Source organism: Silurus aristotelis, assembly GCF_946808225.1.
Source record: "Silurus aristotelis genome assembly, chromosome: 27".
Classification (NCBI taxonomy): Eukaryota; Metazoa; Chordata; class Actinopteri; order Siluriformes; family Siluridae; genus Silurus; species Silurus aristotelis.
Genome location: NC_139600.1, coordinates 7,663,388 through 7,678,738, shown reverse-complemented (window position 1 = coordinate 7,678,738; position 15,351 = coordinate 7,663,388). Strand labels below are relative to the sequence as shown.

At 39.7% G+C, this 15,351-nt stretch overlaps 2 protein-coding genes across 3 annotated transcripts in view; one reads left to right on the top strand and one right to left on the bottom strand.

The window, feature by feature from the left end:
* LOC310721180 (craniofacial development protein 2-like) overlaps positions 1–15,351 on the top strand; it is a 437,392-nt gene that overhangs the window by 34,277 nt on the left and 387,764 nt on the right. The window lies entirely within an intron of this gene.
* tmem131l (transmembrane 131 like) overlaps positions 1–15,351 on the bottom strand; it is a 50,879-nt gene that overhangs the window by 4,625 nt on the left and 30,903 nt on the right. The window contains exons 7-24 of the mRNA XM_083532512.1: positions 14,479–14,583; positions 13,195–13,272; positions 8,484–8,640; positions 8,057–8,112; positions 7,772–7,877; positions 7,190–7,292; positions 6,244–6,388; positions 5,710–5,880; positions 5,561–5,630; positions 5,300–5,420; positions 4,427–4,496; positions 4,234–4,343; positions 4,077–4,146; positions 3,346–3,470; positions 3,072–3,214; positions 2,787–2,979; positions 1,417–1,602; positions 1,172–1,312 (exon numbers count right to left, since the gene is read on the bottom strand). Coding sequence (XP_083388638.1) covers positions 1,172–1,312; positions 1,417–1,602; positions 2,787–2,979; positions 3,072–3,214; positions 3,346–3,470; positions 4,077–4,146; positions 4,234–4,343; positions 4,427–4,496; positions 5,300–5,420; positions 5,561–5,630; positions 5,710–5,880; positions 6,244–6,388; positions 7,190–7,292; positions 7,772–7,877; positions 8,057–8,112; positions 8,484–8,640; positions 13,195–13,272; positions 14,479–14,583 — 2,150 coding nt within the window. The remainder of the gene's footprint in view (positions 1–1,171; positions 1,313–1,416; positions 1,603–2,786; positions 2,980–3,071; positions 3,215–3,345; positions 3,471–4,076; positions 4,147–4,233; positions 4,344–4,426; positions 4,497–5,299; positions 5,421–5,560; positions 5,631–5,709; positions 5,881–6,243; positions 6,389–7,189; positions 7,293–7,771; positions 7,878–8,056; positions 8,113–8,483; positions 8,641–13,194; positions 13,273–14,478; positions 14,584–15,351) is intronic.

The following is a 15,351-nucleotide window of genomic DNA, read 5'->3' as shown; positions in this document are numbered from 1 at the left end:
TGTAAGCAACTGATTTTAACCAAGTCCTAAATGTATTTTTTTCAAGCCAAGTATCGCTAAACATGCACTTCCCCATAGCTGAAAAATAAAATCTGGTTTACGTCTGTGGTACAATCCAAGAGAGATTCGCACCAGTAACAAAAAGCTGATTGGCTGTTGCATGTTGGTCTTATTTGTAGTCAAAATACAGTAAATTATATTTGGACTTTGAAAAGAAAGAACTACAACACCACGAAAACTAACAAAAAAAAACATTCTAAAGTGCTGCATGAGCATTTCAATGAGCATAAGAGGTAGCGTTACATGGACCCCGGAAAAATTAAGACCCGTTTTAAATTATTTATGGTGACTATAAGACTGTTTAAAGCCTAAAATTTTGATTGATAAATTATGGACTTTTTATTATTTAATATTTTATTTATTTAAATATATATATTTAAAAAATTTTTTATAAGAAATGAACTCACACACACACACACACACACACACACATACACACACACACACAATGTGACTGATCTGTACAACCCGGACTCAACACACACTCGTATTTACTTCGCACACCCATGACTTCAGTACCACTCACACTACATTACATCATTACCATAAACTGTTTACATGCCATTTTTGCACATCTTTTCTGAGTTGCTGCTATTTGCTCTTTTGCACAATATTTTGTTTACATTCTTGCTACTGTTCACTGTAACACGTTACAACACGTTTACTGGCAGAGCTATTTTGTGTTCTGTGTATTGTCTTGCACTGTCCTGTATTGTCTTTCACTGTTTGCACCAGGTTGCACACATGCACTTTATGTGGCGAGGACACTCGCTAGTCCTTGGCCCTGTGTTTTTCTGTTTCTGTGATTGTTGTTTTATGTAGCATAAGGGTTCTGGAGGAACATTGTTTCATTTCACTGTGTACTGCGTCAGCTATATATAGTTGAAATACAATAAAAGCTTCTTGACTTGACTTTTTTTAAGACCCTGAAGAAATGCTGATTAAGCTGATGTAGCTGTGTGTGTTATGTAGATGTGTGTTAGGAAGAAATGACTATATTTTACAGAGTATAATACAATATTTCCCTATGGGAACACATCTTGCACATGTTAAAATTGTGTGTGTGTGTGTGTGTGTGTGTGTGCACTTTAGCACAGTGTCGAGTGTTTACCTGGTGTTATTGGGAGCATTATGGCTGCTGTTGTCACGGGGGTTTGAGTTATGATTGCTGCGTGGAGTTGGAGTGGAAAACTCTCTCAGGATGAACTGAGCCTGGTGGAAGGCCATGAGACACACTCCAGCCAGCGAGAAACTGCTCACACAACAAACAAAGCAGCAGAGAAACATGTTATTACACACACTTTAGCTTTAAAACAGTGCTAGAATTGTGCGTAGGAGTGTTTGTGTGTGTCTAACCAGGTGAATATGAGCGTAACAACCCAGAAGGACTCCTCCCAGCTGGGCCCGGGGACGACCTGAGCGCAGAGCGGGAGCATGTGATGTGGCAGGGTGACGTTCAGGGTGAAGGGGAAGGAAGAGCCACGCTCTGTTATTAACGTCAAATCTCTAATCACCCACGACGACGTGAAGTCTGGCGTGAACCTGGAACAAGCAGCAAAGATGAAGCAATGAGGAAAATAATAAAATGGTTTTTTTTTTTTTTTTTTTTTTTACATATTCTGTAGTACAGACCTGGATGTGAGTTCATAGTAAAGATCTTACAGCGACGCCTGTTAATTTGTAATAGGTGCACTAAATACAATTACATGGCTTTTATTTTAAAGGCCACTATTGTTTTTATTATCAACTCATCGGTGCGCTTATGCCGTCAGCCAATGTGTTGGACAACTTCCAAGATATTAGCTCTTAGCCCTTATATATGTCAACTAACATTAAAAAAAAGAAAAATTTAATGCAAAATGTAGAGATTTCCAGATCCAAATCCAGATACAGAGCCTCTCTCAGTGATCATCATTTGTGTGCTGTACTTCACATATCCACCTCAGATATTCAACCTGACTTCAGTGCACAAAAATCACTGGGTGCGGTAATTTCTTTTTTGCATAAATGAATTTGATGTTGGTCTTTGAAAACTAGTTAATAAAGTTATGATGCTATTTTTAAAATGCTATAAAAAAATATTATATATATATATATATATATATATTTATTTATTTTTTATTTTTTATTATTATTATTTTTTTTTTTCTTAAGGTCCTTAAATAGTGCAATAATCCTAATATTTGGTTTCCTGTTCTTTATCAATGTGAGTTTTTGCTGCTATTTCACATTGAGTTATGAATGAGATTTTTGAACATTGCAAAAGTTGAAATTTTCTAAACTGTTTTTGTGATTATTCATATTATATATATATATATATATATATATATAAAATAATTCTATCTTACACATTTTCTCACTGTAATGTTTCATTTACTGTTTTTATAGTGGGATCTCATATATATTGGAACTTACTTAAGTATATTATAAACAATAAGTATATATTAAATATATTATATAGATTCCAGCTCTCTACAAACATTCCGATTTCTCATGTGGCCCTTTTGGAAAAATAATTGCCACAACTTCTGTCGTCTGTTTTCTTAAGTGAATAATTGAATAAATAGTTATTGATAGGAAGTAATCGTAGAATAGTGTGCCATAATATTTATATGATCATAAACTGTTATTTATCCGTATCCATAAAAGTACATTGATGAAAATCATTCAGATGGCTATGAAAAACTCTGTGTTCACAAACACTATGAAGGCATGTGTAAACCTACGCTATTGTAATCTCAGAGGAGGAGTTGTAGTCGATGCGGAAGGACCGACACTGCAGAACCTCGAAGCCAAAACCCTGGCACTTATAGCCGTTAATGTTCATGGACATAACGGTCAGAGGAAGCTCGCCTGCATTCTCCACTTTAAAACTCTTCTGGATGGCGAACAGTGGCTTGCTGAGGTGATTGCGCAAACCTGAGAGACACATGGATGTCAAAATGGCGGATTCAAACACACTGTATTGCAAGTGGAGTTTTTAAGCTGAGCGATTACTGTGTTACTCTTACCGTCTCTGCACTCCATCAGGGTGGACTGGGGAACGTTAAAGCGCAGCGACGCGCCGGGACCGGGGAGTTTCCCCCCAACGCGTAGGAGCTCCTTCGCTCCAAATCCTTTTATCAACACCAGGTCAAAGACCGTCAAGTTATTCCTGAGAAAACGAGAGGATAAATCGCATGTAAGCTGTCACAGAAGCTGCATCAGGTGTCTGGATTATGATTGGTAATTTTGCCATTACTATGCTGGAAATGGTGAAATAAATAAACACACACTTGGACATACCTGATGAGAAGCAGGGAGGTGACAGGTTTGTGTTCAGTGGGTGTATATGCTACTGACACACTCCTCGTCTCCCACGGCTGCAGGACGATCCGCCGCACGCTGCCGCTTCGGTGAATCTTCCGAGACTGGACACACAAACAGATTTTCTTTTTTGTCCAGATTTAATTCACTTGCCTGCTTTCCTGGATCAGTGGAAATTAGGGGTGTAACGGTACACGTATTCATTCTGAACCATTTCGGTACCGGAATTTCGTCAATCCTGGTTTTACATTTATCCAATCAGAGTTTTCTTGGAAACACAATAAGTGGTGGAGCACGAGTTTGTTTAGTCTGCAACCTCGCAATTTGGTTTTGTTCAGTGTAGTGATATCGAGTCTCTGCGTTTTATGGATGACTACAAGAAGGAATGATTTTATTAATGGCATTTAATATAAAACTTTTTTTTTTTTAAACTGTTGATGTTCACAAATGTTAAAAAAAAATTATATATATATATATATATATATATATATATATATATATATATATATAAAAACAATAAGCAATTTTATGTTTTGCATTTCTTCCCCTCAACTGTACCAAAATTAAACCAAACAGTGACTTAAAACCCGCTACACCCCTAGTAGACAATATGCTAAATTTGAGCTTGTACACTTCTTATTACTTCATGAACTGAATACATGACAAATATTTTAGTCATTTTTCAACAATAAAAAAAAAAAAACATTTACCTTCTGACCAGTAGGAAGCAGAGAGAACTCAGCTGTACTGATGTTCACTGAGAGAGGACTGATGTTAAACCTGGAAAGTATAAAAAAAAAACTTGATGGAAATGTTTCACAACAATCAACATATCAGAGCCTTTTCAGTGGAAAATTGACGACTTACCACTTGGTGAGAAGATCTAACGCCTCGAGGGGAGCTGGGTAGGAGGAAAGGGTTCGGATTTCCACAGAAACCACAGAACCGGTTGGGTTTTTCAGAGTCAAGTTTTTAATCTGAGGAAATAAACACTTTTAAATATCTGAATTATTTCACAGGGAAAACCAAAGTCTGATTTATATATATTTTGTGTGCATACTTTGCTCTCATTGACTGGTGTGGCTCCAAAATCTAGAGCACTAGCATGCTCTGAGGGAAGTCTGGGCCATCTACACACACCACAAAAAGAAAGGATGTTATAATTATATGCTGCAAAAATGTGGATTTTGTGTGTGTGTGTGTGTGTGTGTGTGTTAGGGATTGCAAGATTCAACGATTCACATTGCCATTAAAGTTTACGATGCAATGTTTTAAAAAACGTGTGAATTGGATACAAGTTAGCATTTGTAACATATTTGCATCGGTAAAGACCAATTTATATCATTATAAGTGACTGATTTCTCCTCGCTAAACTGTTTCTCGAGCGCGTTCTCTCATCACCACTGCTGCTACGTGAATACGACGTATCACAACACTATGCAGACCGAGGCAGAGAGAATACAGATTAACATAGCAGAGGTGGAGCTGCGTCTTCCTAGAGACAGAACAGGAAAAGAACATCTGGTTTTATTTTTAACTACAAGGGTGTGCTCATGAAAGGGTCAAGAAAATTGATGATTTGCTGTCTGTCTGGACCAAAGAAATAGCGAACTATCTGGACCACATTGAATTGCACAGCATCATATTTTTTCCACTGCATAATATTGCATTAAATCGCATGGTGTCGAATCGAAATCGAATCGTACTGCATCGTAATGGGGTAAACCGCATCGCATCGGTAGCTGCGTCATATGTATCTTTAGTGTATCGGCTATGCATCGAGATGAGAATCGAATCTGCCTTAGTTTTGGAGATGCACATCCCTACTAGACACATTTAAAGATGCTCTGTTGCATGCATAAAAATGGTTTTAGCTTATAATGTGTGTGTGTGTGTGTGTGTGTGTGTGTGTGTGTGTGTGTACACACTGTACCTGCAGGAAAGCTCTTTACTACGCTGCCAGCGGCTGCAGAGCGTCGCTGCCAAACCGCTGTCTGTCTTCCACAAGGAAGAAAAGGATTCTGGGAGAAGAGACTGCTGCCATTCAAAACGTCCTGTCGCAAACACACACAAAGAGCAACAAGAGGTTATTCTGTGAGCTAACCCAAACCCAAACCCAAACCCAAACCCACACACACACACACACACACACACACACACACAGCACTTTGTACTGATGTCCTGCTTTACTCACCGGTTCTGGACAGGCGAAGAGGACAGAGCTGCTCACACTCACCGCCGCCCTCAAACACCACCTCCCCTCTCTAAGCAGAGCAACAGCAAGATCACTACTACTGTACCGCTATTAATTATACTAATACACAAAGAGTTATAAACCCTCACCTTTGACCCTGTGGAGGACGCGTGCACACGCAGCTCTAGCGAAAAGCCCAAGCTGGTGGTAATGGTTACCACGGCAACTACGTTGACAGGCAATGTTTTGTTGAGGAGGTGGAGCTTCAGGAGCTTCCAGGACCCAGATGCCGCACCCACTGACTTGCTGACGTTTACTATCTGCACAGGAGTGAACAAAGACACAGGTTTTTTTATTACGTTAAACTTTAATACCGATTCTAGCTGAATCTTCATAGTAGGATTTAGGATTTCTTTTCGGCTTCTCCCGTTAGGGGTCGCCACAGCGGATCCTCCGCACGTTTGATTTGGCACATGTTTTACGCTGGATGCCCTTCCTAACGCAACCCTCCCCAATTTATCCGGGCTTGGGACCGGCACTAAGAGTGGCTGGGGATGGTTCCCTGACCGGGAATCGAACCCGGGTCGCAGCGGTGGGAGCGCTGCATCTTAACCACTAGACCACCAGGGGACCTTGAATCTTCATAGTAGGTGTATGTGAATTATTGAATATGTTGCGTTTACCTTAAAGAGCCGAGGCAATGGCTGGCTCAGGGAGACGTTAGTGATTGTGAAGCCCAGATGGAGTGGATTTGTGAGCCACAATTCCACCTGATCCACACTTTTCTGCTTCTGTATGAACTGAAACCAGCCAGTAGAATCATGGACACTACAGAGGGAGAGACAGACACATGGAGAAAGTGAGAGAATGATTGGAGCCTTGACATGTTAAAGGCAGAAGGATCAACTATAGTCAGAAAGATATCAAAATACATGACAGTAGCAGTAAAACCAACAGATATTTATACACAGAGCAACAATAAGAGACAGACGTGCAAAAAGCCACACTTACAGATACACAGGACTGTAAGATAGACAGAAAGTCAAAAAGACAAAGGCCATGTCTACACTAATGCTTTTTCATTTGAAAACAATATTCTTCTCTGTTTTTGGCCTACCCTCCTTGTTTTCAGTCAATTGAAATGAAGCTGCTTAAGAACGGATAAACGTAAAAATAAATTTAGTGTGGACAGCTTTCGAAAACAATCACACGACGGCGCCTTTTCTCAACATCGCCGCAAACGTTTCAAAAAGCTGAAAAGTAAATAAACGACAGGGGGAAATGACGCGGGTCGAAAAGTCTTACGTTTTGCTCACACGAAATCCGGGGCCCGTAAGCTTTTTCACACGTTTTCAGTCAGCGTAGGAAACGACTGAAAATAAAAAATAGTGTGGATGGAGAGTTTTTAAACGGAAACCGTTTGCAAATCGATCCAGATTAGTGTAGACATCGCCAAAGACAGAAAGACAGAGAAACTGACAGATGGAAAGAAACAAAAACAAAACAGATTAATAGACAGACATAAAGATAACCAGATTAACAGATTCTTACAGACAGACAGGATAATCGATATATACATATAATCAAACTGGCAGACAGACAGACAGACAGACAGACAGACGGTCTCACCTGTTTGTGTGCTGAAGCCATGGAAACATGTTCACACTGATGTTGCCCAACATCTGCACACTTATCTGACTCGTGCATTTTTTACTTTGAGACAACAAAGATCCTGGAAAGAAAAAAAAAATACACACAGGAGAGAAAAATAATTATGCAAGAAAACAAAAAACAAACAATACACAATAGCACTCGGTATATATATCAAGATTCCCCAATATTTTGTACACCACAAAGGTAGCATTTGACACTTTATTGATGTACAGGGCGACCAGTTCGAGATCAATTCTCAAAATTCCATCTCGTTCAATCACCACTTTTCCCAAATAAAGTCCAAATACTGTTCGACCATGACTGACTTATCATTTAAAAAGTCTGCTTGAGCAACTATGTTCAGACTATACAACCGTGGCTGAACTTCTTCATTGACCATAAATGTAATGAATTGTATTGTGCCAACATATATTGTATATATAAAGTATATATATAAAACTCTTCCATGAGGCAGTACTATACGGTGTTCCCATGACGAAGCATTGCATAAAATGTTTGATAATATAATGGGACTATTATATATAGAGAAGAACTCACGTCTGCAGGACAGAGTGGCCACCTGAGTGAGGTTACTGGCAGAAGCTTTTAGTGGCATGTGGCTGATATCTACAGAGATGTCTGTCCTTGGCAAAATCTCTATTTCCTGTAAAAAATAAAAGATATCCTTCTTGTTTATCGCTAGTTCATAATTTCCTTTAAAATAGTTCCCTGTTTTCGTTTTTTACATCAAGTTAACCAAACCTTACCGGATCAAATTAGATACAACGACCTTACGCTTGCACAGCGTTCACAATTGAATGTTTATCTTATTTGTGCACTTACCTTGACAAAGAGCTGTTTAACCCCTGAGTTCAGCATGTACACCCCTATTTTTGGATCTAGAAAAGGGGAAAATTCGCACCATTTACTCCAACATCCTGAATTCAAACACACAAATAACACCACAACATGCCACATGGGGGCAGCACTGGGCCACACAATTTCTGAGATAAGCAACTGGTCTATAAACCACCATTTGTTAAAGGATCTCTGTATGCAAAGGAATAGTAAAAACACACTACCAATTAAAAAACACTTCATATTAATACATCTAATCACAACTCATTCTGGGTGCGCTGTCCTACCGGAAGTTAGGTAGTGATAAAGTAATATATTAACCATTACAATGGCCAAGTTTTAAATTAAACAGAAATAAAAAGAGGAAGCGCTCTAGGGCATGTTGAATGTATGACATTGTGATGTTACGTACATGCGGCGCCCCCCGGTGGAGGCAAGACAAGCAGCACCATGATGTTCTCCAGCACGTAGGGTTTCATTTTATCCAGGTAAGCCGGCCTCTCGCCTCTCTCAGAGAGACTGATCTGGAGAGAGAAACGTCCTTCATCCTCTGCTCCAAAACACAAGCCCTGAGAAAAAGATGATAGACAGATAGACAGATAGATAGATAGATAGATAGATAGATAGATAGATAGATAGATAGATAGATAGATAGATAGATAGATAGATAGATAGATAGATAGATAGATAGATAGATAGATAGTCACATACACTGATCACGCATAACTTTATGACATTATAACATTATGAGCGGTGAAGTAAATAACACTGATTAGCTCTTCATCATCTATTAGTGGGTGGGATATTATTAGGCAGCAAGTAAACATTTTGTCCTCAACGTTGATGTGTTAGAGGCAGGAAAAATGGGCAAGGGTAAGAATTTGTGCTCCCAAACTGCAGCTCTTAGGTGCTCCAAGGAAGGAACAGTGGTGAGCGGGCGATAGGGTCATTAGGGGGGGCCAAGGCATATTGATGCATGTGGAGAGCGAAGGCTGCTCTGTGTATCCAACAGACAAACTCCTGTAGCTCATATTGCTAAAGAAGTTAATGCTCGACAGGTCGGAACTGTTTTGGCAGTAAAAGGACCAACGCAATATTAGGCAGGTGATCATAATGTTATGCCTAATCTGTGTATATATATGTATACACACATATAAGATGGGGGTCTGAATACTTTTCAAATGCACTGTGTGTGTGTGTGTGTGTGTGTGTGTGTGTGTGTGTGTGTGTGTGTGTGTGTGTGTGTGTGTGTGTGTGTGTGTATCTACAGTGAGGAAAATAAGTATTTAAACACCCTGCTATTTTGCAAGTTCTCCCATTTAGAAATCATGGAGGGGTCTGAAATTGTCATCGTAGGTGCATGTCCACTGTGAGAGACATAATCTAAAAAAAAAACATCCAGAAATCACAATGTATGATTTTTAAACTATTTATTTGTATTATACAGCTGCAAATAAGTATTTGAACACTTGTCTATCAGCTAGAATTCTGACCCTCAAAGACCTGTTAGTCTGCCTTTAAAATGTCCACCTCCACTACATTTATTATCCTAAATTAGATGCACCTGTTTGAGGTCGTTAGCTACATAAAGACACCTGTCCACCCCATACTGTCCAAAGACACTAAAGACAAAAATGTACACCTCCACAAGGCTGGAAAGGGCTACGGGGAAATTGCCAAACAGCTTGGTGAAAAAAGGTCCACTGTTGGAGCAATCATTAGAAAATGGAAGAAGCTAAACATGACTGTCAATCTCCCTCAGACTGGGGCTCCATGCAAGATCTCACCTCGTGGGGTCTCAATGATCCTAAGGAAGGTGAGAAATCAGCCCAGAACTACATGGGAGGTGCTGGTCAATGACCTGAAAAGAGCTGGGACCACCGTTTCCAAGGTTACTGTTGGTAATACACACACGTCATGGTTTGAAATCATGCATGGCACGGAAGGTTCCCCTGCTTAAACCAGCACATGTCCAGGCACGTCTTAAGTTTGCCAATGACCATTTGGATGATCCAGAGGAGTCATGGGAGAAAGTCATGTGGTCAGATGAGACCAAAATAGAACTTTTGGGTCATAATTCCACTAAATGTGTTTGGAGGAAGAAGAATGATGAGTACCATCCCAAGAACACCATCCCCACTGTGAAGCATGGGGGTGGTAGCATCATGCTTTGGGGGTGTTTTTCTGCACATGGGACAGGGCGACTGCACTGTATTAAGTAGAGGATGACCGGGGCCATGTATTGCGAGATTTTGGGGAACAATCTCCTTCCCTCAGTTAGAGCATTGAAGATGGGTCGAGGCTGGGTCTTCCAACATGACAATGACCCGAAGCACTCACCCAGGATAACCAAGGAGTGGCTCTGTAAGAAGCATATCAAGGTTCTGGCGTGGCCTAGCCAGTCTCCAGACCTAAACCCAATAGAGAATCTTTGGAGGGAGCTCAAACTCTGTGTTTCTCAGTGACAGGCCAGAAACCTGACTGATCTAGAGAAGATCTGTGTGGAGGAGTGGGCCAAAATCCCTCCTGCAGTGTGTGCAAACCTGGTGAAAAACTACAGGAAACGTTTGACCTCTGTAATTGCAAACAAAGGCTACTGTACCAAATATTAACATTGACTTTCTCAGGTGTTCAAATACTTATTTGCAGCTGTATCATACAAATAAATAGTTAAAAAATCATACATTGTGTTTTCTGAATTTTTTTTTTTTTAGATTATGTCTCTCACAGTGGACATGCACCTACAATGACAATTTCAGACCCCTCCATGATTTCTAAGTGGGAGAACTTGCAAAATAGCAGGGTGTTCAAATACTTATTTTCCTCACTGTATATATACACACACACACACACACACACACACACAGGAAAAGAAACTATGAGCGGATTTTATGCGCTAGTCTGAATAAAAGTCAGGTGTGCTAAACAAAATTATAAACATGATTTCTAAGTGGGAGAACTTGCAAAATAGCAGGGTGTTCAAATACTTATTTTCCTCACTGTATATATCTTTATTTTGACTTCGCCCCCTCACATTTCAGCATCCATTTACTATATATATATATATATATATATATATATATATATATATATATATATATATATATATATATATATATATATATACTATATAGGGGGGGGGGGGTCTGCCCCCTTGGGGCTTGGGGTCCCAAGTTCCAAGCTTCCACTCAGGCAAGTTTCACAAAAAACAACAAAAGAAAAGTATTAGGAGGAATTTAAAAACCCTATTTCTGCATCCAGCTTCTGCTAGTAGAGATTTTACTTTCTAAGAACATTTAATTTTAAGTACATTTAGTAAAAGTCTAAAAATAAAAAGCACAAATGGCAGTGGAGCTCTTGGCTTGCTACACTACTGACATAATAGGACACGAATTGCATGAACTGGCTATAACATGAGAATGTGTGGAACAGGGCAACGACCCAAACTGGCTGCTGACGCATTAACACCAAGCACAGACATTTATAACATATCTCTCCACTGCATCAGCAGACTGAGGTTAAGGTACTGTTAATGATTAACAGTTAGTGGTGACACACACACACACACACACACACACACACACACACACACACACACACACACACACACACACACACACACAGATACCCTTGCTATGCTTCATCATAAACACAGCAAAAAATACTATTGTTCACTAATACATACCAACCTCTACATCAAAGACCAAATCCACAGTCACATATCAATTTTCTATATTAATAAACATCTAAATTCTTTTGCAAACCAACATGCACCACAAAACACCATTATTTTCCAATGTTAAATTACCATGTTTACTATTATACTATTAAACATGAATCCCAACACTCTGCATCAAACATTAACACACTACCAAATACTAAGAGCCACTATCAAACACCCAAAACTCTCCATCAAACACCCAACAGCCACCATCAAACACCCAACAACCACTATCAAACACCCAACAGCCACCATCAAGCACCCAAAACTCTCCATCAAACACCCAACAGCCACCATCAAACACCCAACAACCACTATCAAACACCCAACAGCCACCATAAAACACCCAAAACTCTTCATCAAACACCCAACAGCAATCATCAAACACCCAACAGCCACCATAAAACACCCAAAACTCTCCATCAAACACCCAACAGCCACCATCAAACACCCAAAACTCTCCATCAAACACCCAACAGCCACCATCAAACACCCAAAACTCTCCATCAAACACCCAACAGCCACCATCAAACACCCAACAGCCACCATCAAACACCCAAAACTCTCCATCAAACACCCAACAGCCACCATCAAACACCCAACAGCCACCATCAAACACCCAAAACTCTCCATCAAACACCCAACAGCCACCATCAAACACCCAACAGCCACCATCAAACACCCAAAACTCTCCATCAAACACCCAACAGCCACCATCAAACACCCAAAACTCTACATCAAACACCCAACAGCCACCATCAAACACTGAACAGCCACCATCAAATACCCAAAACTCTCCATCAAACACCCAAAACTCTCCATAAAACACCAACAGTCACTATCAAACACCCAACACTGTCCAATTAACCACCCAACAATCTCCATCCAACACCCAAAACTCTCCATCAAAGACCCAATGCTCTCCATCAAACACTTAACTCTCTCCATCAAACACTCAACTCTCTCCATCAAACACTCAATGCGCTCCGTCAACCACCCAACGCTCTCCTACAAACACCAAACACTCTCCGTCAAACACCCAACGGTCTCTATCAAAGACCCAACGCTCTCCATCAACCACCCAACATGCTTCATTGGGTCTTTGACAGTGTTTTGTGCTCAATGTGAGGCAGAGACTAAACAAACGTGCGATCTGCCACTTAATATGTTCGTGAAGGAACTCCGAAAAGATTGCATTTGTACATGCGCACTGTACCGAAAAAGTACGATACGAATACATGTACCTTTCCTCCCCTAATTTCCATTAAACACCCAACACTGTCCATCAAGACTGGTGGATATGACAACTACAACGTAAGCTCAAATGTGTGTGTTTGAGGTGTGTGTGTGTGTGTGTGTGTGTGTGTGTGTGTGTGTGTGTGTGTGTGTGTGTGTGTGGTACCTGTGGGTGAGCATAGAGTGCTTTGGGAAGACTGCAGTCCAATAATAGTCCCAGGATGGTAATATTTAAAGCATTTTCCTGTTGGAAAAAATAAAATGTTATAAAATCATCAGTCTCAGGAGGTGACATGATTTTGGCAAAACACTGTGCACATTTAATTCCTTTAACATTCCCAAAAAAAAGAATATGAGACACAGTCCAAGCTTTTATGTCTTTCTGTAATCAAAACATAACCCTGAAATTTTGCTGTAAACCTTTAAGGGTTTTTTTTTTTTTTTTGTGTGAAGGGAAAAAATAATGTATGAAAAAATTTTGTATGAAAAAAATAATGTCATGCAGGGAAATTCCCCAGCATGCACCTTATCTTCACGAGCTGCTGGTGCGTGAAGATTATGGAGCTATGAGGTGCAGATTTAATACTTATACCGTTAAAAACAATTTGATTCTCAGCTGAATAAAGAGCATCAGGGTGCACAGAAACTAATGCACAGAAATTAATAAGTCTTACTGTTGAGATCAATTAATAGATGACATCAGAATGACATTTGTGTGACTGTATGTGTTAGTAAAAGGTGCATAATTGTACGGACATCTTGGGAAAATGTAACGCTACAGCATTCATTTATATAAACTAGGAGATCCAAAGTGCTCCTAAATGTGTTTAAACTCTAAATTGGTTATCACGTGTAACTTATCGACGTATAGTCTAATTATATTATTCGTAATAATAAACGAATTAACATTCGTAACTCGATTAATCTGAAGGGTAAATATTTTTATATTAGAATTTTTATTTTAAATAAATTTTAATAGCGTTTTAAAAATGTACATTCGCTACACTGTTTTGCACGTTGTTTCATTAAAGCGCAGTTTTTGAACATCGCCTTCTTCGTTGTTTACAACATGCTAAAGGAGGCTAACAAACAAATACTAGCATGCAAAACAGGCAGATAAAAAGCCACAACAACAGCTCAGTGTGTGTGTGTGTGTGTGTGTGTGTGTGTGTGTGTGTGTGTGTGTGTGTAGTCAGATATCTGGTTCAAGCAGAGAGAGGCGGTAACTGACATTTTGAAGCTGCATCGGGCTTCCTGTTGTGCCGGGAAACGTGCAGTGTTGCATCACATCAACGTTTTCAAAAATGTAACAAAACCAAAAATTGTGTGTGGTGGTGGTGTGTGTGTGTGTGTGTGTGTGTGTGTGTGTGTGTGTGTGTGTGTGTGTGTGTGTGTGTGTGTGTGTGGGGCTGTTGCTGACTATGAGGCAGCAGATGTGCAAAAACCCTACCTGAGTTTGTGTGAGTTTAATGCTTTGTATACGTGGAAATATGAGAAGGCCGTCTTTTCTCGGCACGTCCTTTACAGAGCCGGCGTTTATACCGACGCCAAAAACCTGACGTGCAAACACACACACACACACACACACACACACACACACACACACAACACACACACACACACACACACACACAAAGAAAGAGAGAAAGAGAATCTGTTACAGAAATATCTCTACTACATGTTCAAATACTACAGAATCCTCTAAAATAAACCTACATGAAGACCTGATTTCATCTGAAAATAACATCTTTAACAGGAAAGGTGTGGATCACGATTTGTCACGCAAACCTTATATTTATGTTCAAGTTGATCTTAACAATAATCAATAACCTAAGAATCGTGGCGCACCGAGAGTGAACGACAAACAATTCTGATTTTGGGATTTGACTGATTATTTATAGTATTGTAACACAAACAAACCTAAAAACTGTAAAAATTGATAAAAACTTCTACAATAGGACTTCAGTTGCCATGAACAGTTTTGCTGGTAACTTCCACAATAGTGGAGATGTAATGAATGGACATTTTGGTGCCACCCAGATGAAAATGAGTTCCCGTCTCAGTTTGGTTCCTCTCAAGGTTTCCCTCTCATGCCATCTCAGGAGTTTGTTCTTGCCACAGTCGTCTCTGGCTCACTCATAAGGGGTAACCAACAAGGACTAATTTATGACACTAAAACGTATATTTAGTAATCTGTTTATTTCAGTAAAGCTGCTTTGGGACAATGTCGGTCTACATGTCCAACTATTTAACTGTTAGCTACCTAAAAAAAAGCAATAGTAATTTTTTGGCAAAACATTTCAACTTACATGGCAACCATTTA